This window comes from Urocitellus parryii, chromosome 4 (genome assembly GCF_045843805.1).
Source record: "Urocitellus parryii isolate mUroPar1 chromosome 4, mUroPar1.hap1, whole genome shotgun sequence".
NCBI classification, from domain to species: domain Eukaryota; kingdom Metazoa; phylum Chordata; class Mammalia; order Rodentia; family Sciuridae; genus Urocitellus; species Urocitellus parryii.
In genome coordinates, this window is record NC_135534.1 from 96,020,518 (window position 1) to 96,046,487 (window position 25,970).

General features: G+C 37.9%; 1 protein-coding gene across 1 annotated transcript; it reads right to left on the minus strand.

The window, feature by feature from the left end:
- Positions 1-589: 589 nt before the first annotated feature.
- Poglut3 (protein O-glucosyltransferase 3) lies at positions 590-23,293 on the minus strand. The gene is made up of 8 exons (XM_026399034.2): positions 23,068-23,293; positions 16,312-16,509; positions 12,400-12,686; positions 9,816-10,032; positions 7,510-7,706; positions 5,392-5,586; positions 3,326-3,430; positions 590-2,530 (listed from the first exon to the last, which is right to left on the minus strand). Exons 1-8 carry the CDS (start codon positions 23,267-23,269, stop codon positions 2,405-2,407), a joined length of 1,527 nt encoding a protein of 508 aa, XP_026254819.2. The 5' UTR covers positions 23,270-23,293; the 3' UTR covers positions 590-2,404.
- Between the last annotated feature and the right edge of the window lie 2,677 nt (positions 23,294-25,970).

The following is a 25,970-nucleotide window of genomic DNA, read 5'->3' on the forward strand; positions in this document are numbered from 1 at the left end:
TGGTACTAGGGATTGAACTTAGGTGGGGGGTCTATACCACTGACATGCATCCCCAGTCCCTTGATTTTTTTTTTTTTGTTATTTTGAGACAGGGTCTTGCTAAGTTGTTTAGGGCCTTGCTAGGTTGCTGTGGCTGGCCTTGAACTTATGGTCTTCCTGCCTCAGCCCCAGAATCACTGGGATTATAGATGTGTGTCGATAAGCCTGACATTCCTCAACCCTGTGAAGTTAAACATACCTCATCACAAGAATGATTCCCTTCCTTCCAAACAAGAACTTTTATAGTTCATCTAACCTTGGCTTTATTATTCAAGGGGACCATTAACTCTCTGCTTATCTTCTTGTATTTTTACTAGCAACTGAAACTAATGTCAAAATAAAATATTTTTTTCTCTAACATTATATTTCTGCCCATTAGGGATGGAGTGGTGGTGAAAGAAGTTTGGGTTCATTCATTCACGAAGACATAATTGAATTAAAATTAGACCAATTCAGTTTGAGGTGGTGATAATCTCTTAAAAAACAAAATGTATCTTTTTCAAAATTTTTAATGGAAATTTATTTAAAAAGTATATATAAATATGTCCCACCACATAAAATTCAAACATAGTAGATTTTAAAAATAGCATAATGGAAAATATAAATATGCATTCTATTTTCATATTTAAACCTTATGTGCATTCATTGTCTTTTCCCAGGTTGGCATTTTTAACAATGTGATTCACACTCATAGTAAAAACAACTTAAAAGTATAAAACAAAAATTCCCCTCCCTCTATCCCCTTCTCAGATAGCAAATCTCCCTCAAAACTTTCAGCCATGTTGTCTTTTTTTATGGTGCTGGGGATTTAACCCAGGGCCTTGTGCATGGGAGACAAGCACTCTACCAACTGAGCATATTCCCAACCCAACCATGTTCTCTTTTACATAAATGCCTTCACATTATATAGTTCTATAACTTGCTTTCACTCAGTACTGTTGTGGAAACCTTTTGTGATGATATAAAGCTGCTTCATCCTTTTTTAATAGTTGTACTTATTTCTTTGATATATCAGGCAATTCACTAACGAAGGCTACATAGGGTGTTTCTGCATTAATGCAGCAATGAACATGTTAATACCTATTTAGACAAATTCAGCTATTATATCTGCCAATAGAATCTTTCAATCCTTTGAAAAATCAGAAATTTTAAGTGAAAATTGAAATATTAAAAATGAATAATGGATTATGTGGGCAATGTGTGAACTGGAAGGGAAAGAATCAAGGATATTAGTAGTCTTGTCTTTACTGAATTATATTCAATTCAACAAATCAAAAAGCCTGTAAAACTAACTTTTTTAAAGGCTGTGGTCAAATTGATGAGATGGAGGATTATTTAGATTAAGGCTACTCTCTTCCCATAGAATTTCTTGAGGGGCTCCTCTTTATTTCTTGAGCACATTCTTCCTGTTCCATTTCCTGAAGCTGCCTGATTTGTCTCTACTTGATTTTAACTACCTGGACTGTTTGGCAGTAGGAAAAGTTAATTTTAAAAATTTAAGATGTGTCTAATAATATACCATTAGCCATCAGGACCTGGGGTTTGGATGGCAGAGAGTTATGAAGGAGGGAGGTAACTTTTCTTTATAAAATCCCGGTTTGGACAACCCCCAAACCCTTGGTACAATATATGTAAGACAAAGATTCATCTTGCTAAGTTGCTTAGGGCCTTGCTTATTTGCTAAGGCTGGCTTTGAACTTCCAATCCTCCTTCCTCAGACTACCAAGCTGCTGGGATTACAGGCATGCGCAACAATACCCAGCTACAATTTCTCCTTAGTTTTGTCTCAGGCCTAAAATTTAGCTAAAAAGATATGAGCAGTGCATTATAAAAATTCCCTCTATACTCTGTATGATACCTTACTGTCAGAGTCATCTTGCTGTTTTTTAATTATTCTCATCAGACCTTCCAAGGTTGGAAGCAGAAACTGCTAAATGCCAAAATCACCTTGCAAAAGGAGAAATTATGCAGTGAGGAGGAAACAAAAAACAAAACCCTGCACAAATATTTTCTCTTTACAAATGGAAGAAGAAGACAGAAAGTGAACAAGGGATATAAATAAGCCATAGGCATGGTGTCAACAGATTCACAGAGGGTGATTTGTATTTTGGCAAGCCTCTCAATCTGCTATGATCTGCAAATGTTCTTTTTGGAGAAAACTGTGATGCTGATAACAGCAGTTTTAACCCAAAACAAATTAACATTCAAAGATATTTGGTAATACTTGCTCAAATACTGCTATATCCATCCACATTACATAAAGCCACCAAGAGAAATGTCTTCTGTACTTTTCTTCACAGCTTAGCATCTAAAGTCTTTCCTAAAGATGTAGCTGGCATACACAGGAGGGTGAATCTGGGCCACCTTAAAGCTCTTCCCTTGAAAGCCTTTTCCTGTGGCACCGACAGATGGATGTGTTATCATCTGGCTGAGGAACAAGTTCCATTCCATCACGGATCTCAGGCTTGCTGGACTGGCGCTCAGCATATTTCTGAAATGTGTTTAAAGGCAACTGAAAGATTAGTCTACACTTTATTCTACTGATACCTCTATCCCTACCGGTTATATTTCAGACCAAAATAAACCAAAGATCTGGTTTATTCTGGTCCTAAAGTTACATTTTAACTTAGTTATTACGGGTGATGGTACAATATTTCATAATCTACCCAAGAACCCTAATTCACAATTTTATGTGTAAGGAGGAATGCTACAAGAGAGATGCCAAGCCAAATGTCCCTTCTTGAACTGAACAGCAGTTCTCAGCACTAATTTTCTACTTGTTAATGAATAACAAACTTGTTAAATATTCAAATCAGCAAACAAAGATGATAAATATCTCAAGAAAAAGTGGGTAGTACATATCCTTTCTGTCAGGTCTGTAGTCACATCCATTTTTTAAATAACAACTGTCCTATAAAATGTTCCTCTACTATGGCTATTGACTGAAATATTTCTATAAATTGGATATTTCACTTTTGTGGTTCTTTGTCCATGTAGCTGTATACTCCTGGTACTGAGCCAAACCCAACAAAATGGTAATATAAGTGGGTAAGCCTAATTAAATTTTTAGGGGAAGAAATTCTTACTATTAAAATTAAGCTAGACCAGCAGAGAGGAGAGAACTCACTTAAGGAAGGTATCTACTGTTACTCTTCCTGCAGAAAAATAAATTTATGTTAAAAATAAAAACATCATTTCTTATATCTTTTCTTTCTGTCTAGATTTGTGTAGGAAGAAACACATGGGTCTGAGGAGGGCTGACCCAGCAGGATGACTCTGAACTGACCTGTAGAACGCTGTAATAGTAGCAGTAAAGCCTGTGTGGCTGTAGCAGGTCCCGAGCGGTCAGCTGCCCTTCTTTTGCAATCTTCTTGACTTCTTCATCATTTTCCTGAAGGTTTTTAAAAAAGAATGAAAATTATTCCTACAGCCCACAAAGAAAGCTAGGGACAAGTGTGAGCTGGGAAAGATGTGGGGTTGAATGTGAACAGAATGGGAGAAATGGATGAGGCCTTGAAAATAGAGTGCTTTCCTGACCATCTTTGTTATAAGGAAATGATCAGACAGACACATGTGGCCCTGATTCCACAGTCGCCACAGTGCAACACCCTCATATGGCTTCTATCAGGACTACCTTGGCGCTTTCCTAACTACCCAGGAAGAAAGCTTGGCTTTGGTCAGTCAATTGTCCTCCTAGACTCAGCTTCGCTGCTTAAGAGTAATGCAAATGTATTCTCGTGTTATAAGATCTTTTAAAAGCTCCATTTAAATATGCAGCATAGCCATCAAAAAGCTATAGTGGTATAATAAAAAAATTCAGTTATTATTACCCACAGGCTATTCCTCTAGTACCAGGAATAGTCAGTGTTCCTAATTACACTTTTGAAAATAGTTAATCTTCTACCATACTGCCAACAGGAAAAGCCATTTGCTGGCAACTGTGGCTTTCATAAAGGGTCACAAAAATGATTCTACCCAGTTGTTTCCTTAAGCAAATATTGCTTCTCAGAAACTCAGAATAGACTCATAAAGCAAGGGTGAATTTTTATAATGATACACAGCAGCTTTTCAATATTGTTCCTTTTAAAAAGGGAATTCCTATTTTGTGGGAAATTTGTGATTCTTGGAATGTTATACATAGCATGCATTGGTTAAGAACTTGTGCCTTTTCGGTTTTATTTTTCATTTCTATGTCATAAAATATTTTATCGAGTATGTTTTGTAGTGTAGGCATTCTAGTTGTGAATTCTTTTAACTTTTGTTTATTGTGGAAGGTTTTTATTTTATCATCAAACCTGAAGCTTAATTTTGCTGGGTATAGTATTCTCAGCATCCATTTTCTTCCAGAGCTTGGTATATATTATTCATCAATGTTTATAGCAATTCAATTCAGAATAGCTAAGCTATTGAACTAACCTAGGTGCCCTTCAACAGATGAATGGATAAAGACAATGTTGTACATATACACAATGGAATATTACTCAGCCATAAAAAGAATGACTTTATGACATTTACCAGCAAATGGATGGAGCTGGAGACGATCATATAAGTGAAATAAGCCAATCCCCCCCCAAAAAAAAGTCAAATGTTTTTACATGTGAATGCTAACACACAATAGGTGAGTGGGTGGAATAGATGTTCAGGGATTAGACAAAGAGGAATGGAGGGAGGGGAGTGGGAGACAGGAATGGGAAAGACAGTGGAATGAATTTGAAATATCTTTCCTATGTACATATATGAATACACCACAGTGAATCTCCCATGTACATGTATGAATAGACATCATGTATAACCACAAGACTGGGATCCTAATTAGAATAAGATATATTTCATGTTTGTATATATATGTCAAAATATACTGTCATGTATAACTAAAAAGAACAAATAAAAAAAAATAAATCCATTAGGGGAAAAAACCCCCAAACTTGTGCCATTTTTGTCTACATGAAAAAAAGAAGAGTGTCACAATTGCCTTAAATGTTTTCTTGTATGTAAAGCCTTTTAACTCTGTTCTTTCAGTCTATAATTTGCATTTTTTTTGTTCTTTGGGGGTGTGTGGGTAAGCACAAATAGTGATTCCTTAAAAAAAAATCTGTACTTTAAATCTCAGATACATTGATAAAGGGTACATAAATGATTCTGATGTTGACTTTAGATATTTCAAGAGAACAAAAATTCCAAATAAATCATATTTCTTTCAATTTCATTATATCAAATTAAACTTCGTAGTGATGGAACTCAGGCAACCTATACTGCTGAATGTGTTATTGCCTTGCGTAGTGATGGAACTCAGGCAACCTATACTGCTGAATGTGTTATTGCCTAAAGAAATAAAAATTGTAGGGAACGTACCTTGGCCCATTTAATTTTCTCTAGTAAATCACTAAGATTTCTTTTGATTGGAACATAATGTTTCCATGGCCTAAGCGCCACATAGAAATGTTCATAATATGGTGAGTCCTGCTTCAGAACCAGGCTGTCTCCCAGCATAAGATATGGATACCTATACGCAGCAACGGTCCCATCAACATTCACCTGATACTTGTACTGAAAGATAAAAATGAAAAACGTAAGCAAAACCTTTTCACAATGATTTGCTTCATTTTTGCCTCTCAATACTGTAATAACTAAATACAGATAGATTTATTTTCCATTTTTCAACACTTTTGTCTAAAAATTTTATTTTGTAACTTATATATTCTCTTGATGTTCAAATTATAAGCAGCCTTTAACAGATTTTTTTTTTTGGGGGGGAAGGAGTACCAGGGATTGAACTCAGGGGCACTCACCAATGAGCCACATCCCCAGCCTATTTTTTGTATTTTATTTGGAGACAGGGTCTCACTGAATTGCTTATTACCTCACTGAGGCTGGCTTTGAACTTGTGATCCTCTGCCTCAGCCTCCCAAGCTGCTGGGATTAGAGGCATGTGCCACCGCACCTGGCTAACAGATCAATTTTAAGAAATACAAAACATTTAAGGATAAGGTGATAAACAATTTTAGGAAATAGGAATAAATACTTATTTTGATGTCTATACAATGGGGGAATTCAGATTTCTATAACTAGGTATTAAAACTATTTTCAAAAAGTTTGTATTTGTTAAAGTTGAATACTAATAAGAATTTATACTCTAATGTTTACATGATTTCACTTGTTTCTATATTCAATCCCTAAAGGAAGAAGGTGTTGCCTCTATTTTACAGTTTTTGTGTCAAGGATACAGAAACATGGAGAAGTAGGTGCTCTGTTTGCCTATGTTGGATTAGTAAGTTTTGATTTCCACTTCAAAAGCACTTTTTCAGATCTGGAGTTGTGGCTCAGTGGTGGAGAGCTCGCCTAGCACATGCAAGGCGCTGGTTTTGATCCTCAGCGCTACATAAAAATACATAAATAAAATAAAGGTTTTGTTTCCAACTACAACTAAAACAAATACTTTTTAAAAAATTACTTTTCATAGGCATTAAATCTTATTCAGTTATTATACTATGAAATAGGTGCTTTTTTTTAATAAGTGAGAAAACTGGTCGTCGGGGAAATATATAAACTTCTATTTCTGAGTCCAAATCCCCCATCCTTTTCATGATAGCATCCTGCAGTAAACAGAATACACTCCCTAATCTGATAATTATTTACTTATTTTTTTTGTAGAGCTGAGGCTCAAACCTAAGGTCTTGATCATGCGAGGCAAGCACTCTACCAATGAGGCACACCCCTAACCCCTTAATGGTTTCTTTAAAAACTAGTTCCAAAGAGTTTCCTAGTCAGTCAGATTTTTCACATAGTTCACACCTGTCTCCTCTGGGCCTTATGATAATGCTCTGAAGGAGCAAGGGAGGCATCACAGGTGTTTGGAGACCAGAGGCAGCAAGAGATGAAGGTCTCACAGTCAGTAGCAAAGGCAGGAGGAGAGGTAGGACTGGACCTTTAAGTCCAGTTCCTATTTAATATACATTAAATATATGCACTTTTTATTTATAAAAGATATCAGAAGGCTGGGATTGTAGCTCAGTGGTAGAGCACTTGCCTCACATGCATGAGGCACTGGGATTCATCCTCAGCACCACATAAAAATAAAGATATTGGGTCCATTTACAACTAAAAAAAAAAAAAGAAAAAAGAAAAAAGAAATTGGACATTACTTTGTATAAAAGACATATCCTCATTTTATTAAAACAAATATAAAAAAGAGTGAGAAATATACCAAAACTCATGTTAACCCTACAATTTGAGCATTAAACATAGCTCTGAGCTATTCCATAGACAAGTTAACAGCAACAACAATGACAAAAAGAACTATAATGAACTTTTTAATTCCCCAGGTCTGATAAGAATGAAAGTGTACATCAGTTCACAGAAGAAATTTGCCTAAGCCCACCTATTTGATAGACTTTTAACCCAAGTTTATCATTTCATATCCATACAGGAAGATTCCGTACTTGGAGATCAGAGGTACTAGGTGATACATACCTTAAAGAAATCAAAGAAACCCATCAACTTGGCTTTTCCAAGCTCCTTTTCCTTCTCCTGGAAAAAGAAATATCCTGTAATTCCTGCATCTAGCAGTTGTGGATTTTCTTTGGATAGCTGTACCAACTGCAGCCTCTCCTCACGACTATCTCTACCTCTGAAGAAAGCTTTCTCTGTTTTATTGATCCAGGAAGGCCCTAGAAGTTTGAGGCCACAAAAATAAATTAACAGTTAAGAATTTGACATTTTTATATGGCAAGCATAATCCTCTTTAATCCACCACTGTCATTTAAGATGTTAATGCTCTTTTATCAGACTCATAAAGTAGACGCTATTTCCAAAACATATGGGATCAAGTCTCAATTTTCCAGAGATAATTTTCAAGCTTAGACTTTCAAAAACACTCTTTTTATTTGCTGAATTAAAGAATACTCCAATTCTACCCACCTTTTAATGAGAATTGATACAAGTACTGGTGTTTTCTGTTGTACAAGACTAGGAAATATCCAAAATCATACTGGATCAAGTTTAAAGAGACAAAGAGATTCAATGACTTGGCTTACTTACCAAGCAATAGCTTCTTCTATCTTTTATGTTTCACAATCAAACATGAGCTAGGCTTTTGTTCACAGGACAATCATAAAAAACTGATAACTAAGACAAATCCTTAATCCCCAGGCTATTCAGAATTTGGGGGAAGACTTTTTTCTAATAAACCATTAAATGCAAATACATAGCTACATATATGTACATATATGTGTGTGTAATATATATATATATTTTTTTTTTCCAGGGGGGAATATTCTGGGAGAATTAATTTAAATTATTATTATTATTATTATTATTTTTGGTACTGGGGATTGAACTCAGGGGTACTTGACTACTGAGTCACATCCCACCCTATTTTGTATTTTATTTAGAGACAGAGTCTCACTGAGTTGCTTAGTGCCTCAAAGTTGCTGAGGTTGGCTTTGAAATCATGATTCTCCAGCCTCCCAAACTGCTGGGATTACAGGTGTGTGCCACCACATCTGGCTAAATTATTATTATTCTAAAGAGAGAAAGCCATTGGTTAACACCTGTCATTGTCTTGAGGGATAAGTCATAAAACACAGAAATAGGCAGGGGTCAATCTTTTTACTATTTTAGCACACCTTTCAGGAATTCATTGTTATCAAATTAAAAGTAGGCCAGGGGCTGGAGCTGGAGCTCAGTGGTAGAGTACTTGCCTAGCATGTGTGAGGCACTAAGTTGAATCCTTAGTACCACATAAAAATAAATAAAATAAAAGTATTGTGTTCATCTACAACTAAAAAATTTTTTTTAAAGTACGCCAGTTTTCACATACTGTTATCTTTACATAGTTTACAACTCTCTGATCTTGTGTACATAATAAGTTCATCGAACTATAATAATCAGAAATACAGGTTATAAAGACAGAGCAAGGGGGCTGGGGATGTGGCTCAAGTGGTAGCATGCTCGCCTGGCATGCGTGCAGCCCGGGTTCGATCCTCAGCACCACATACAAACAAAGATGTTGTGTCTGCCAAAAACTAAAAAATAAATATTAAAAAATTCTCTCTCTCTCTCTCTCTCTCTCTCATCTCTCTCTCTCTCTTAAAAAAAATCAGTCCTAATATGGGCTGAGAAAAAAAATTATTAAAAAAAATAAAGACAGAGCAAGGTTTTTTCCTCATTTTGGTGAATTTGGTTTAAAAAAAGTTATGTTGCATAATAAATCCAAGCCCACTAAATAGGAGAAAAGGAATTCAGATGTTAAAGGATGAAGAGGCAGAAAAAGGAGAGGAAAGAATTCCTTACCAAGTGTTGGAGAATGTAATATCTCAACTATACTATTATCACAGTTCTCTTATATTTGTGTAACATATATTTCAAAATTATCTCTCATTTCATCCAGAAATATAAAGGCCTTGGACTCAGAATTAAGTGATAACTTTCCCAAATGTATATACACAAAAGATTAAACTTGAAGGAGACTTAGTGAAGGTAGATTTGGGCATTACTAGCCCAAACCATATTTCTTTAATTTTAGGATTAGAAGAATCCTAAACAAACCACTTCAGTACTTAGAATGCCTTTTTGTGGTTGGTGGTGTTTTTCTGTGGCATTGGGGATAGAAACCAGAGTCTCACACCTGCTAGGCAAGTATTCTACATCCTAGCCCCAAAGGTGCTGTTCTTTTTTCTTGGTAAGAAAATAAGAATGGTTATTTAAAGATATAATTTACTTTCTCTGACTAAACATTACCTTCACATTTTCACTCTTTAGAATCAGCCTTAATTTACCTGTATTTCCCTGAATAGAGAGGAGATCATTGGTAACACCCCTCATTGCTTCAAGCGTGGAGTGGGTGATGTCATAGGTTGGAACGATAACATCTCTTGAATCCAGAGAGCCACACCAGGAAATGATAGGTATAGGGCCAGGGATGTCACTGACTTTTCGATGCTCCAGGGGCCAATCTCCAAGATTAATGTAAAATTCTAAATCTGGGAGAAAGACCTAAGTAAACAAAAGTACAAACATTAGTGCCTGCGAGACTCCAGTCTTTGATACTAAATAATATATAGTTCCTTGGCTTTCTTAAAAATTTCTGATAGAGCTTGACCATTCAAAAATAGTAGGAGAAGAGAGAAGAATGCTTCTTGGTTGTAAGTTGTATCATTAAATTTTGGGTGAGGACAGTACATGGCAAATTCTCTTAGCCAGAAGTCAGCTACCACTATCCAGAGGTGGATTTTATATTTTAGTATTATTTTATATTTTAGTATATTTTATATTTTAGTATAGAAAAGTGTGAAATCCTTGAGATCCTTCTCTGCCAGCTGCCCCAGAAAGAACCCATGATATTAGACCTGAACCCTTGTTTTCCTCCACTATCACCCTCTTTACCACACCTACTACGTCTCTGGAGTCGGCTGCCCCATTTCTGTCTCCGTAGTCAATGCCTTAGTTGAGGCCCTTGTCACCTCCTGCCTAGAATGCTGCAATATCTTCCTTGTTAGGTGTTCTCACTCTAATCTAGTCTCCACGTGGCCAGAATCAAAGTCAATGAAATCTTTAAAACACAAATTAATGTAACTACCAAGATTAAAGAATCTTAAGCCTACAGGATGAGGTCTAAACTGCCTGACTTGCATTCAACATATCACCTACCTTGTTCCAGCTTAGCTTTAAGCCTTGTCTTCCTTCCCCATGTACTGGTAAACTCTGGGCTACTTTCTGAAAATGCCATCCACTTTAATATGTAATTCATTTCACTTGGAATATTCTCCCACTTTTTCAACTTGGTAGTCTCCTTTCTTGTCCCTCAAACCCAGATCTAACATTTCCTCTTCTATGACTCACCCTCCTTGGGCACTGGAACCCTCAGTATCTGTCATGTTGTGGTATATTTATCTGTTTGTACTCATATCGCACTCCTACTTCCAAAGAATACAAACAAGTCCCACTAGAGTGTGCCACTTGAAGACTAGCACTGAGTCTCGCTTTTTTTTTTTTTATTTTTATTTTTTAGATTTCTTCCCAGCCAGTAGGCAACAATCAGGAATAAAAGGAAAGATAAGGAATGCAAACGTACATGCTCTTGCTTCTCTGTTATTAATTAAAAATTCATCAATAATATTCACATCAGAAATTCTTATTATGGAGTGAGGTTTCTCAATCTTGCACTATTAATATTTTGTGCTGGATAATTCTTTTCTGTGGGGGGCTGTCCTGTTCATTGTAGGATATTTACCTATTAGATACGACTAGAAAACCCCACTCTATCCTCTGGATGCTAGTAGCAACCCCAAGGTAAGATCACCAAATATGTCTCCACTTATTGCCCAATGTCCCATGGGGAGCAGAATCATTCCCAGTTGAACATTATTGCTGCAGAGACAGCAACACCAGTATAAGATACAGGAAATCAGGCAGGTTGGACAGGCAGAGAGTACTACCCTAGGGTCAGATGCTCATAATGTGCTCATATGCTCACAGGTGGGCTGAGAGAAGGGGGAAAGTCACTGCTGTTTAAAATAAGAACTGATTGCCTTCACACATTCAGCATGCTGGGAAAACTGTACATATCGAGATGGTTGGCTTTTGGTTTACAAAGCTACCTAGGTGATTTCTCTGGGCCAGAAAGATAAAAATTTCCCACCTCCATCCTCCAAAAAACTCTGCATGATCAGGCACAAGAACAAAAGTGGTCTGAACTGTTCTGTTTAAAAGGAAGTTAGGGTCCTGAAAATGTGGAAAGAGAGGTCAAATAAGTAAGTAGGATAAGAGATGGTTGTTGGTGGATGTGGACAGGGGGCTCAACCACATTTAGAAAGAAACCAAAATCAAGGATGGTCAGTGAAAAGTTCCCAGAGGCAAGGATGACTGAGTTTGATTGGTGTCAGTTTTTTGTCTGTTTTTTAGTATGCATGGGGGTAAAACAGCCTCTGTTCCCCTGAGCCTTCAACAAAATGAGTCATGTGCATGATCTTTTAAAGGTACTTAGGGTAAAAAAAGGAAAATATGTTCTAAGTTCAAATTCATCTGGAGGGGACAAAAATAGCTGCAGATGGTGAAATTTGAGTAGGAAAAGAATTTGGCATAAGAGAGAACTTAGTCACCCAGAGGCTGTAAACATCTGGGAGTTCACAGAAGCCTTGGAGTGCCTTTTTTGGCCTACCTACTTAGGATGGGGGCTCAAGCTACCTAATTTAAATCTTATAGGAAAGAGAGAGATTCTCAGGTCACTTATGAACACTTGGATGACACATTTCTGAGCTTGCTATTATAATTCTAAGCATTTAAATGTTGCAAAAAAATCATTAAACTACACTACTTTTTAAAGTAAATTCATTTGATAAAAGAAAAAGAGCAATGATATACCTTTCTTGCCAGTGACAGCAAAATTTCATCAGAGAACATTTTGAAGTCTGTGTATTTCCCTAAAGATCTCCGGTAAATACGATTATTGAGAATCGTGTAATGTACCACAGCACCCCTCTCATCCCCAAATCTTTTGGGAACTTCCTTTAGCATCTGCTGGAGATTGATGCTGGGGAAGGAAGCAAAATCTTCTTCAATCTGTGGTTCCTGGGTTGGACAAGAAAGAGTTCTCTGCCAGGCCTGAGGATCCTGTTCTGGACACTCACAGTATTCATGGTACACTGGTCCTAGGGAGAGCAAAACATATACAACACCATGTTCCATTAGCAAGTGCCATGATGCAGGGAGTTGTTGATGACTTCTTGGTGAATTCTAAGATGATCCAGATACAGAAAAACTGCTCTAGACACATCAGTGGTGCAAGTTGTTGTGTCAGTCTCACACCCCTACTTTCTGTCTCCTTTTTGAATCACCTGAACATAGCAAAGCATAGCATATGCTTTCTCCCAGTCTAACCTACTCTCAGTCAACTAGATGATAAATTCATTTGTAGTGAGGGGGAAGGGGCTGATGAACATAAACCAACTTACCTTTTAACAAGGAAGAAAGCATATTAATTTTCAGGCATTAAAATGTAGTAGGGATAGTGATTTTTTTTTTTTTAAGACAAAGCTGAGGATCTAGTTCTCTGAGTCCCTAAATCGTCTCCATTTGCTCATCTCAAAGAGGAAATGTGTAACCCAGAGGGGTCTGGCAAGTGTATTTTTAAGTGGTCAGCTATAAGCATAGAACTTCTCTGAAGACTTGTTTTTAAAACAAATTATATAAATATATTAAGATATATCTATATTTATTTTAATATAAAAATTATTAAATTTTCTTTAGGATTTCTACTTCGGACCAAGATAAATAACAGGAATTTACTCCTCCACCTGAAATCACTGAAAAAGACTCTGAAAAATATCTAAAACAAGTTTCTAAGAAACTAGACATCAGGCTACGAAGGACAGTGAGTCTGAGAGGTGGGAAACGCATAAGGTGAGTTTCAAAGTCCCTATGTTTACTACTTAAGAAAGTTTCTAGGTGGCAGCATAGGGATAGGGAGGTGGAGAAAGCCCAGCAGTGTCACTGCATTGAGGAGACAAGTCTGAGAGTCCAGGAAACCAGCCAGGATTGGAAGGACAGAGTTATCTGAAAGGAGAAAACTGCACAGAGAACTCCAGAAAGTGAAGTAGTTCCCCTCTTGAGTATTTAGCAGAGCATGTGTGAGGCAGAGGAAGAACCATCCAAAGTGACTAGAACACAGGCTTGGCAATAGGGCCTGTTCATATCAGCCAGGCTGGAAAGCATCCTAATTCCTGGGGTTTGGGAAGAATATGTAAAAGATATGCCTCAGTAGTGAGGAATAATTAGCCCTGGATTAAATTGGCTCTAATTTGATCTAACAAATTGTAAAAATATAACTTGAAAGGATGAAACTAATTTCTAAGTAACTCAGATGCATCCCTTCCCCCATCAAAAAAAAAACCTCAAGAAGATTAAAAAACAAAAATCAACAGATGAAAAATGTACTTTATGGGATTAATGACAAAAAGGCATTATAGGAAAAAAAGATTAGTGGATTTAAAGACAGAGAAATGGAAACTAAATAAAATGAAATGGTGAGAAAAAGAGAATTTTTAAAATGCTGAAAATACGGGTAATTAGAATCACTTGAAGGAATGGAAAAAATGTTTGATGAAATAATGGTCAAAATTTTTCTAAATTTTTTTTTTTTAAAGAGAGAGTGAGAGAGGAGAGAAAGAGAGAGAATTTTTTAATATTTATTTTTTTTTTAGTTCTCAGCGGACACAACATCTTTGTTGGTATGTGGTGCTGAGGATCGAACCCGGGCTGCACGCATGCCAGGCGAGCGCACTACCGCTTGAGCCACATCCCCAGCCCAAAAATTTTTCTAAATTTGTTGAAAATTATAAACCAAAGATATTAGAGGCTCTATAAATCACAAGTGTGTGTACCCCCGATCTCCACCACATGCATTTCTTTCTTTGGAAAGAAAACTACACCAAAAAATATAACAACCAACTACTCAAAACAACTGATAAAGAGAGGCTAGGGATGTGGCCCAGTGGTAGAGCACTTGGCTGGCTTGCGTGAGGCCTTGGGTTTGATCCCCAGCACTAAAAACAAAAACAAATAACAAAAACTGATAAAGAAAAAAGCCTCAAAAAGCGATCCAGAGAGATAAAGATAATGGTGAGGAGACAGTGGAGAAGCATATTTAGAGTACTAAAAGGGAAAAAAAAATCCATTAATTTGCACTTCTATAGCTAAGCAAAAACTTTTTTTTTTTTTTAATGAAGGTAATGGCAGTGAGAAGCTGAGAAAATTTTCCTTTGTTGTCTACCATATATGCTTTATTCAAAGCTTGCAAAGATATAGACCACTCCTTTGGAACTTTCATTTAATCTCCACAGTCTACAGGCATATAATATTCATATATTTTATTGAAAAGATAAAATATACTTATTAGTCTATACTTTTAAATTGTCCATTAAGAGAGGAGGGAAAGGATAAAAACTGGGGAATGATACTGACCAAATGATATTGTTAGGTTGTGTTCATGTATGAAGAAATAACAACAAAAAAAAAATCCCACCATTATATATAATAATAATGCACCAATAACAAAAATATGGCAGCAGGGAGAAACACCTGAGTACACTGCCCCATAAGGAATGCTAATTCTCCTAAGGACCCACCACTACCAGTATTTATTTTCTGTAGACTCATAAGAAGAAATTGATTACTACTTGAAATAAAAGACTTCCTCTAGGGCATGATAATATTTATCAGCTCTGTTCTGACAGGAGTCTGAGGAGGATTAATGAATGGATTATAGGAGTGAAGGGACTTTAGACCAAAAATGGGGGAGCTATGACTTTATTAAAAGTTTTATAAAAACTTAAAGCATCTTTATATACAATTTATTGACACAAAAAGAGTCAACTAGGACTGGGGCTGAAGCGCAGTGGTAGAATGCTTGCTTAGCATGTATGAGACACTGGGCTTGATCCTTAACACCACATAAAAATAAACAACTAAAATAAAGGCATCCTGTCCATCTACAACTACAAAAAAAAAAAAAAAAAAGAGTCAACTAGGATTCCTGACTTAAACTTTCGAGAGTTTCATTAATAGATACCTAAGTTAACCAATTTAAGCCTGAACTTCAAGGTGGATGAGATGTCCTCATGGAGAAGAGAAGAAGCTCAGGTGATAAGGACCTTTGAGTACAATTACTTTGGACCTGCTCAGTCACCCACTAACTTTTCCTTCAAGAAAGACTCAGAAGATTCTGTTCTCACCAAGGGTATAAGAAAAAGAAATGGAATCTTTGGAAAATTTTATAACTATTCAACTGAATATTCTTAGAATTTATTTCTTTTACAAACCCCCCTCCCAAAAAAGAAGGCAAAATAAAGACTTTTTCAGTAATGTAAAAGCTGGAAGAATTTATCACCAGTATTTTCATTCTAAGAAAAATCTTAATGGAAGTTGTTTAAACGGAAGGCAAGTGGTACCAGATAGAATGTGGTACCAGACAGAAATATGGATTTACAAAAAGGAATAAAGAGTATGATAACTACATGGGTAAATACACAACTTTTTTTTCTTATAGTTTAAATCTAAATTACTTAATTTGCATTCCCTTAAAATTTCAAGTTAAATAGAGCTCTAGGGAGTGTGTGTGAATGTGTGTGTACACACATTTATATATGTAAAAATATTGATTTTTAATATATATAAAATATTGATTTTGTTGAACATGACTTTAAGGTCATTATAACTCATTTGGAAAAGCATGGAACACATACTAAGGCTAGCTCTGGATTATTAATAACCACTTACCTTTTAAAATATAGGGAGACTGAGCCACATGTTCATTCCCATACAGGATCTCTATCTTCAACCCTTCATTGACAGTTTCATACATCCTATATCTCACCAAAAATGTTCCATCATTCCTGTCCAAAGGTTTAGGGACATGGATTCGAACTAACTCTTTAGGTGAAAGAGATTTGACTACTACTTTGAATAGTGTTTGACCTGAAAGAAAAAGAAATACGAATAACTTTACCACTTTATGATTATCAAGCCTTAATTATTGGACAAATGTCTCTAGATGTTACTTTTCCTGTAGCATCAATGATAAACATACATCATTTGAGTCTGGAATATTCTAAAGGCCAAGAATTGGGTCTGGCTGATGTTATCAAACCAAAGATCTAAATTATCATTTGATTCATTAGTCATTTAATAAAGATTTACTGAATAAATGAAATCATTAATGTAAAAGCAAGAAATAAGCTAATTTTTTTGCCTAAGCTTTTTTTTTTTTTAATTTTTTTTTAGTTGCCAATGGACCTTTATTTTATTTATTGATACGTGGTGCTGAGGATCGAACCCGGTTCCTCACATGTGCTAGGCAAGCGCTCTGCCACTGAGCCACCACCCCAGCCCTTTTTGCCTAAGCCTTAAAGCTTAGGTATTAAAAAAAAAAAAAAAATCCATGAACTTTAAGAATGACAGACCTCTACAGTAATTCTATTCTACACGTTCTTTGTATATCATTTTAACATCTAAAAATGTTCACTTCTGAGAAAACTTTCCTCTTTTTTAAAACCCAAATTGCAAGACTTCTGAGCCACTTTCTTATGTAGAGAGAGATCACAGGTGGTTGCCAGACCACGTGCTTGCATGCGCACGCATGCACACACACACACAGAGACACACACACACAGAGAGAGACACACACAGAGACACACACAGAGATATACACACACAGACACACACAGAGATACACACAGAGACATACACACACACAGACACACACACACACAGAGAGACACACACAGAGACACACACAGAGATATACACACACAGACACACACAGAGATACACACACACAGAGACATACACACACACAGACACACACACACACACGTTCACCTTTGTAACCGCTAGCATTTACTTCTCTGTTTCCTCAGCTTAAAGTAAAATAGTCGTAATATAATCACCCCTTCCAACTCCAAAATTCTGTGGGATTTCTGTTCTAGGTAAGTACACTTACTAACAAACTCCCTTTTCTATTAGCTGACTTATTTAGACTTTGAAACAACACTGTTGTGACTAATGTTATTGTGGCCTAGGATTAAACATTGGAACCTCTTTCTTCAGGGTATAATGAATGTACCATTGAGATCACCTTATCAAAGGAAAAATGTTAAAAAAGTGGTAAAATCCTCTGAAATCCATAGCCCTTGCTAACAGCAAGTTGTAACCAAAGTTGTTTTTTATCCCATGTCTATTACATTATGAGGTTAAGCATACTTAACATACATAATTTTTAAATTACTGAAAAAGTTTTTTCTCTAAATCTATTGAGTATAAGATTCTACTTTATTTTAATCTTCAAGGGTTTTATATTTTTATCAAGAGTCAGGAGAAATGTTTCTCAGTCTCTTCAATTTGGTCATAGTAATGTATTTGTTTTAGTCAGCTTTTTCACCGCTGTGACTAAAAGGTCTGACCACAACAATTTTAGGGGAAGAAAAGTTTATTTGAAGGTTCAAGGTTTCGGAGGTCTCTGTCTTTCAGTCCACAGACAGCTAGCTGGCTCCATTCCTGCGGCTCAAGGTTGGGCTGAACATCATGGCAGAAGGGTGTGGCAAGGGAAGGGGCTCACATGACAGTCAGGAAGCCGAAGAGACTCCACTTACCAGATACAAAATATATATCCAAAGCCACACCCTCAATGCCCACCTACTCCAGCCACACCCTATCTACCTTCAGTTACCACTCAGTTAATCTCTATGGGGACTAATTCACTGATTGGGTTAAGACGCTCACAACTCAATCATTTCGCCTCTGAACCTTCTTGCATTATCTCATACATGAGCTTTTGGGGGACACCTCTCATCCAAACTATAACAATATCTGACATAATTAGTTAAGTGCAGAACCCATAGGTTATAGTACCCTTGAAACAAGTGTGATAAAATTATGAAAGAAGCCTACTAAGATAAATGGACTCTTGTAAGTAAACAGAGGATGTTACAAAAAGGTAATCATTTAATATGCAATTATTAGAAATGTTGGCCAATTACCTGAAACATATAAATGAAACACACAGATTATTGCCTTGTGTTCCTTCCCACTTGGCTTCAGGAAGACAACAAAGTCCAGCAGATTGAAAATTAGGGGAGCAGATACTGGGAATTAGAAAGCTATTTCCATTGATCCCTCCTCCCTTTCCAGATGTAAACATACAAACATTGTCTTCTGATCAAATATTCCTACTTGCCACAGTTCATTATTTCAAACACACAAAACAGAAAAAGAGAAGCATATCATTGATTGTGTGATTTCCTTTTTTTTTTTTTTGAAAGAGACTTGTAGAAGAAAACTAGCACTAAAACACTTTATTATTTGTAAATAGAGAATATCAACTTGGATCACTATGATCTCTTAAAAATGTACTTATAAAACTGTAAAACAGCCATTGGAAATACGTGTTCTAAGTGTTCAGTTCTTTTTATAGTAATCCTCCATTCCCGTTTCATGGATGGCATGAAAATTAATATGAGAATCAATGAAAACTAATATTTATCAGGACTAAAATAGAAATAAATAACTCTAACTTCATAAAGAGAAAATGAGAAGAATGAAATTCCAAATTACTTCAAAAGGGAAGACTGTGAATTTTCATTTGTCCTGGCGGCTTTTCTCATTCATAAATTCAAATGTCTTTAAGACAAACAGCTAATTGGATGAGAATACAGAGACTCTGGAAGGAGATTGGCAGTATCAAAGTCTTACATCATTAGAATCAGAAAGTTTGAACAGTTGATTTAGAAAGAAACCAAAAGCATTTTAAAAAATTTACTTAATCCCTACTGTATTTCAGTCTGACCTCATATGTATTTTCTATCCCATTTATTTCCTAGAAGACCTTGTTAAGTAGGTATTTGTGGCCCCTTTTTAATAGAACAAGAAACTGAAGTTCCAAGAACTCCCTAAGTTCTGCCCATGTACCCCAGGTTAAGATCCCTGCGTTATATCACTGAAGTTCACATATGTTTGTTATAATCACTTGTATATATGCAGCATAATAATGGTATTCAGGTAAATGAAACACTATTAAATGGAAGTGATAATAATAAAATCTTTGTATCATTTATAATGGGCTACATTGTTCCTCTTTTTCAATTAGATCTTAGAGAAAGATTTCAGGAATTTCAAGTCAATGAAAGTGGCAGATAACATGAGAAGCTGGTTAGGTAAGCTTTCAGAAGAACTATAGAACAGCTTTTTAAATAAGAAACTTAAGTGACCTGAAAGGAAACAAAGAGAATTCAAGGAATGAAAGTAAGATTGTCTCAAAAGTCTTTGATGACTTGGGCAAAGTCTGTATTTTTTTTCTTATGATTTTTTTCTGACTATAAGAATAATATAATCTTTTGGGGGGATTTTTTTTGGAAAATAAAGAGTGTAAAAAAGAAAAATCCTTACCCTCTTGTTACAACCACTGATAATACTAATGAGCATAGACACAGGTTCATTTACTTATCACAAAATTGGAATTAAATAACTTTTCTTGTTTATTCCACCCTTACTTAGTCTAATATAAGCATAATTTAGTAATTTTCAAAAATATTTCTTCAAAAATTTTAAACATTTAAAATTGTTGTTAAAAATACAATAAATCTTACCATCCTAATTGGTTTATTTGTTTGTTTATGTGTTTATTTATTTTTGTTGTGCTGGGGATCAACCCAGGGCCTTGTGTGTGCTGACAAGCACCCTACCACTGAGTTACAACCCCAGCCCTATGCAATTTTTAAATGTACAGCTCAGTGTGTTAAGTATATTCATATTATTGTGCTATTGTGCAATAAATCTACTTTTTTTTTTAAGTTGTAGGGATTAGACCCAAGGTACTTAACCACTGAGTCACATCCCTAACCCTTTTTATATTGTATTTTGAGAAGACAGGGCCTCACTAAATTGCTTAGGGCCTCACTAAGTTGCTGAGGCTGGCTTTGAATCCCCCCTGAGGGGCTGGGATTTCAGGCTGGATTATAGATGTGTGCCACCCTGTCCCATCACATAACTTTTTTTTTTTTTTTATCTTGCTTTACCCCTTCTTGTGATGATCACTATTCTACTTCTATTTCTGCCAGTCTACCTTGCATATCTCACATAAGTGGAATCTCAAATGTTACTTTTAATGGCTGCCAAACATTTTATTACATGAATGTATCATACTTTAAACAATTATCTTATAGTTGGCTATTTACACTTCTGTAACAAATAATCATAGTACTGCAGGAGTATCCTTTCTCATGATCTTTAACCATATTTGGATTATTTTCCCTGGACAGATACCTGGAAAGTCAGATACCATATAATAGGACTTTCTTTGCAAATGATGTCCTGTTTACTTTTTGGCACTGGGGATTGAACCCAGGGGCTTTTTGCCACTAAGCTACATTCCCAGTCCTTTTTATTCTTTATTTTGAGACAGGGTCTTGCTAAGTTGCTTAGGGACTTGCTAAGTTTAGGGCTTGCCTCAAATTTGCCACTCTCCTGTCCTAGCCTCACAAACTCCTGGGACTACAGGTGTGCACCACCACACACAGCAATGATATTCTTTTTTAAAATAACCTTTTCTAATTATTGAAACTTGAATGGCTTTTACATTTTACAAATGGAAAAAATTTAAAAGAAAATCATTTTGTAATGTGAAAAATTATATGAAATTCAAATTTCAGTGTCTATAGTTTTATTAGAATGCAGACAGACCCTTTTGTTTACATATTGTCTGTGGCTACAAAACAGAGTTGAGTAAATGTAACAAAAACTGTTACATTTACTGACCTACAAAATCTAAATTATTTACTCTCAGATTTTTGAAGAAAAAAGTTAGCTGAACCCTGATATACCCTTATTATTCTCTATCAATGGAGTTGAAATTATTCTATCCCAATTCCTATAAAGCATAGAAAACCAGTTGTCTGAAGATTTAGGATCTAACTGATTGATACGTTATCAAAGTGATAATCAAGGATGACTTTAGGAGTGTTCTGAATTAAACATATAGCAACACCCACTGAAGTGGTTAAGGAAGAACAGGTTCTCAGCTCCAAATTCTCCTTGTGGCTTTCCTTTATTTCTAAAAATCTCTTGCTTGGCATTCAAAGCCCTTGAAGATTTCAAATTACAACCTGACTTTCTTTTTCTGCTTAGCATCAGTAAATTATTTATTTTCCTGAACTCCACACTCTGTTAGCCTTCGTGCTTTTGCACATCACAGAGCATCTGTGGGCAGGCCTGGCCAGCCACACGCTCATCCTTCAAATCTCTGCTCCTGGAATCTTTCTAGATTTCCCCAGGAAACTGGTAGTGCTTTAGTGTTTTTACTGCACTCTGGACATACCTCCATTGTAATGATTATGTTGTACCGTCATAGGCGATTTGCTTATCTATTTGCCCAATAGATTGTAAATTCCTCGATGGGCAGGCATTACCTTTTCATCCTTATATCCTCAGCAGGATTACCAATACATAGTGGACAGCAAATGAATATTTGTCTAATGAGTGAAATTAAATATATACATATGTCTATATGTCTGTCTGTCTATCTATCTATCTATCTTTATATATGAATTGTTTGGCTCTTAAATTCTTTGCTTAATCAACAGTGCCCCCCATCGCCACCCTGTGCTCCACATCCCACAGTTAAGTTTCCAGCAGGACTGGCAGGGTAAGACGCACCAATGCATGCCTTGTCTTTGTTGATAAAATAAGGTGCCAGTTGGCTGGAACCCTAATTTAGATATAAATTAGCAAATCCTGACTAGAAACAACTTGAAACCAGCCAGACAAGTTGTAAGAAGTTGCAAAGGTAAGATGTGAAGGAGAACGTGGGAGGCGGGTGGAGCAGGAAAAGATTGTCAGGACAAGATCCACCCACCCTCCGCAGGAATAACCGAATTTCTACTGACTTTCACTAATTTCTGTGAAATATACTCTCAAGAAGTCAAAGCTGCGAAGAAAACCAAAACCTAGGCTGCAGAACTGCCTTCTTTCGGCCTACTGCTCTGATATTCTCCGCTGGGAGTCCATCAGGCCTAAACCAAATAATCCAAGACAAAGCAGTGTATCCCTCACGGGGTGCCTCCTCTGGCCTAGGAGGTCGAGGCGTGGAGAGTCCTCCCAGGAAGGCCCTCCCCGCAGGCCGCACAGTTCAGCCCTCCACGCCGGGGGCCGAAGGACCGTGCAACAGCGAGTGACTCCCACCGCATCCTTCAACCCCGGGGGCTCTCCCCTCGGATCATCGTCCCTGCACATGAAATGTGGGAGCGCTCTTGGAGTCATTCATTCTTCGGAAAGACTTTTAGGGCTTCTTCCTCCCTCTTTGGTGTCGGGGAGGAAGACGGAAGGGAAAGTGACCAGACTTAAGAAAAGGCGACGCACGCCGACAGGAGGGGCCGAGAGGAGGGGCCGAGTGGATTCCTGGGCGGCGCGGTGGCGGCGGGGCAGCGCCGGGGGTCAGGAGCGGGGCGGGCAGGGAGGCAAGGGAGGCCGGCGGCCTGACGCTACCTGGGGGCGAGCGTGTGAGGTTCTGGCCCTCGGAGTTCACCGCCTGCAGGTAGAAATAGCGGACGGGCAGAACGACGGCCGCCTGCAGCCCGGGCCCCCACACCAGGCTCCGCGGCGCGCTGACTGGGGCCTCAGGGGCCCCTGTGGCCAGGAGCAGGGTGAGCTGCAGCGGCAGCAGCGGGACCCGCGCGAGGCGGCGCATGGTCGGCGGGGCAGCTGCGGTCCAGCTCCGCCGGGGCAGGGAGGGGCCCGGCGCGCCGCAGCCGGGGCAGAGGCCCACCCTGGGGCGGGTCTCTGCGCGGCCGCCCGCCGTCCCGCCGTCCCGCCGTCCCGCCCCCGGCCTTCTCAGTGTTGGAATGCGATCCCGAGCGAGATGGCCGACCAGTCACAGCGCAAAGGCAATGGGCACCCCCTGACCTCCACTCTCCTGAGCCCGACGGAGGACACAGGTGGAAGGACCCACGCAGAGAGACCGAGGGTACGAGTGGGCACTCTACGTTGCCCAGGCCCCTGCACGCCCGGCTCCACCTCTGGTAGCTTGAGTTTGTCACTATTTAGAGAAAACCAGGACGAAGACCGGGTGGTGACTGCTGAAGGATGCTGAGACAAATCGCACAGTCCGCCGCTAAGAAATTTCCTTTCACCGAGTTAACCTCATGCAGAGCCCCTGTCAGGCGTCCCTCGCTCCCTCCTTACGCACCGCTTCTCACCGCTTCTCAAGGCCCTCTGTTCGCACCAGCACTCGCCATTGTTCTCCTGTCTTCTGTGGTTTCTTTTCTTCCCAGAAGTCTCCCTCATTAGAGTGTGATTCCCTCTACTCCTCCCCTTTCCCCTTTCCCACCACATTCCCCTCTTCCGTGCTCTTTTCTGAACATTCACTGCGTTGGGTTCAAGCCTGGTGGCTGAGCCTCATCTCAAAGCTGGAATCTCTTCTCCCTGGCAATTAATGGAAAATGGCCTTGTTCACCTCCACCACTTCTCAGAAGCTGGAAACTGGGTCCAGGAAGAGACTGGTAGAGGCACCAAGAGTCTGAATCACTCTCCTCCTTCTTTTTTGGCCATTTAATCTACATTTGTTGTTTTTCTTTGTCTTTATCTGTTTATGGCCTCAATCTATTCAAAGGAAATAAAGATTCTGTGAGAGAACTCAACACCCCAGAAAGTACACAGGGTTTCTGCACCCTCTAGGCAGACCTCAACCCTAACAAGCCAGAACCAGATCCTGGGCAGTCCTCTGTCTTCTCAAGACTTTAACTGGACTACTTAGCATTTTTGCTATGGCCAGTTTTCGTTGTTGTTTGTTTTGTTTTTTAGTTGTATATGGACAGCAAGACTTTATTTTATTAGTTTATTTTTATGTGGTGCTTAGGATTGAACCCAGTGCCTCACACATGCTAGGCAAGTGCTCTGCCACTGAGCTACAGCCCCAGCCCTATGGCCAGGTTTTATCAAGGAAAAAACTATCCAATATTTTCACCAGTTCTTTTGACTGATTTTAGAAAGCTAAACAGAGATAGATGGTATTTTTTGTGCTTTGGAAAGATTATTGGGAGCTGGTAGTAAATCACTAGTAGATTGTAGGGCTGAACTATAGCGTTACCTGGTATTACTTTCACTGGTAAGTTTTATTTTCTGGAGTTGTCTGTATGTTTTAAATGGATTCCGCTTTGCTCTGTTCATCACTAACAATTGTATAGAACACATTTTCTTCACACTCTTCTAAATTCAGACTTAAAAACTTGGGGTAACACCCAGTCTTTTCATTTTTTTGTGAGAGCCCATCAAGGAAGTCATATAATTGTATCCAAATACCCTCTTGTTTAGCAGTACTGAGTCTGTACCAACCTGTTTTCTTTCTTATCTTAATCCATCTCCAAAGAGCATATCTCTTTAGATCAATTAACCCCTTGACTAGATTCTTTTTTGGGGGAGGTACCAGAGATTAAACTCAGGGGCACTCACCACTGAGCCACATCCCCAGCCCTATTTTGTATTTTATTTAGAGATAGGGTCTCACCTAGTTGCTTAGTGCCTCACTTGCTGAGGCTAACTTTGAATTTGCCATCCTCCTGACTCAGCCTCTGGAGCCGCTGGGATTACTGACATGTGCCATCGCACCTAGCTTGACCTGTTTGTTTATCATCAAATTTCATTCATTAAGTGAACTTTCTCTCTCTGTCTTTCTGGTACTGGGAATTAAACCCAGGCCCTCAAACCCGCTAAGCACAAACTCTACCATTAAGCTATACCCCTAGCATTCAACAAACATTTGTTTTTAGTAGCATTCATTTAGTAGCATTCACTGTCTACTATATTTTAGATACAGTTCTTTGACTTCAAAGTGCCTGTAGTTTTGTGGAAAAGAAGGACACAGTGGTGAAAGCAGTAGTCAGAACTTCATACTGGTTTCCTTTGCCCTCCAAATTCTGTGGGAGCAATGCAAGGGGCCTTTCATGGATGCCTAAAGTGAATTGCATTACAAGTGGGCAGCACTGAGCTTAGGGAATTTACCACTTAAAGTAAACAGGATGAAGTCTACAACTTGTAGGTTATTTCTTAAGTTTGCTTGCTTCAAACACTACCCTGAGAAATGACCTGAGTGAAGAGCAGTTAAGGATTTACATACTTGGTAAAACTAGCAAGAATGTTCATGAATGTTCAAGGTCCACCACAGATTGCCTCTTCCAATATAAATAGAGTGTTTCTTATACACTGCATATGAAGGCCAACTAACCTAATATTTGGGGATTCAAGAGAGTTCTGAAAGATGGTATCTATGCCAAAATATGAAGGTCAAATAGGAATCAGCTGCATAAAAGGAGGTAGACAGCATTTCAGATAGGAAAAATGTTGTGTATAAAACTTGAAGAAAATAATATCATCAACACTTTTCTCATTTCCTT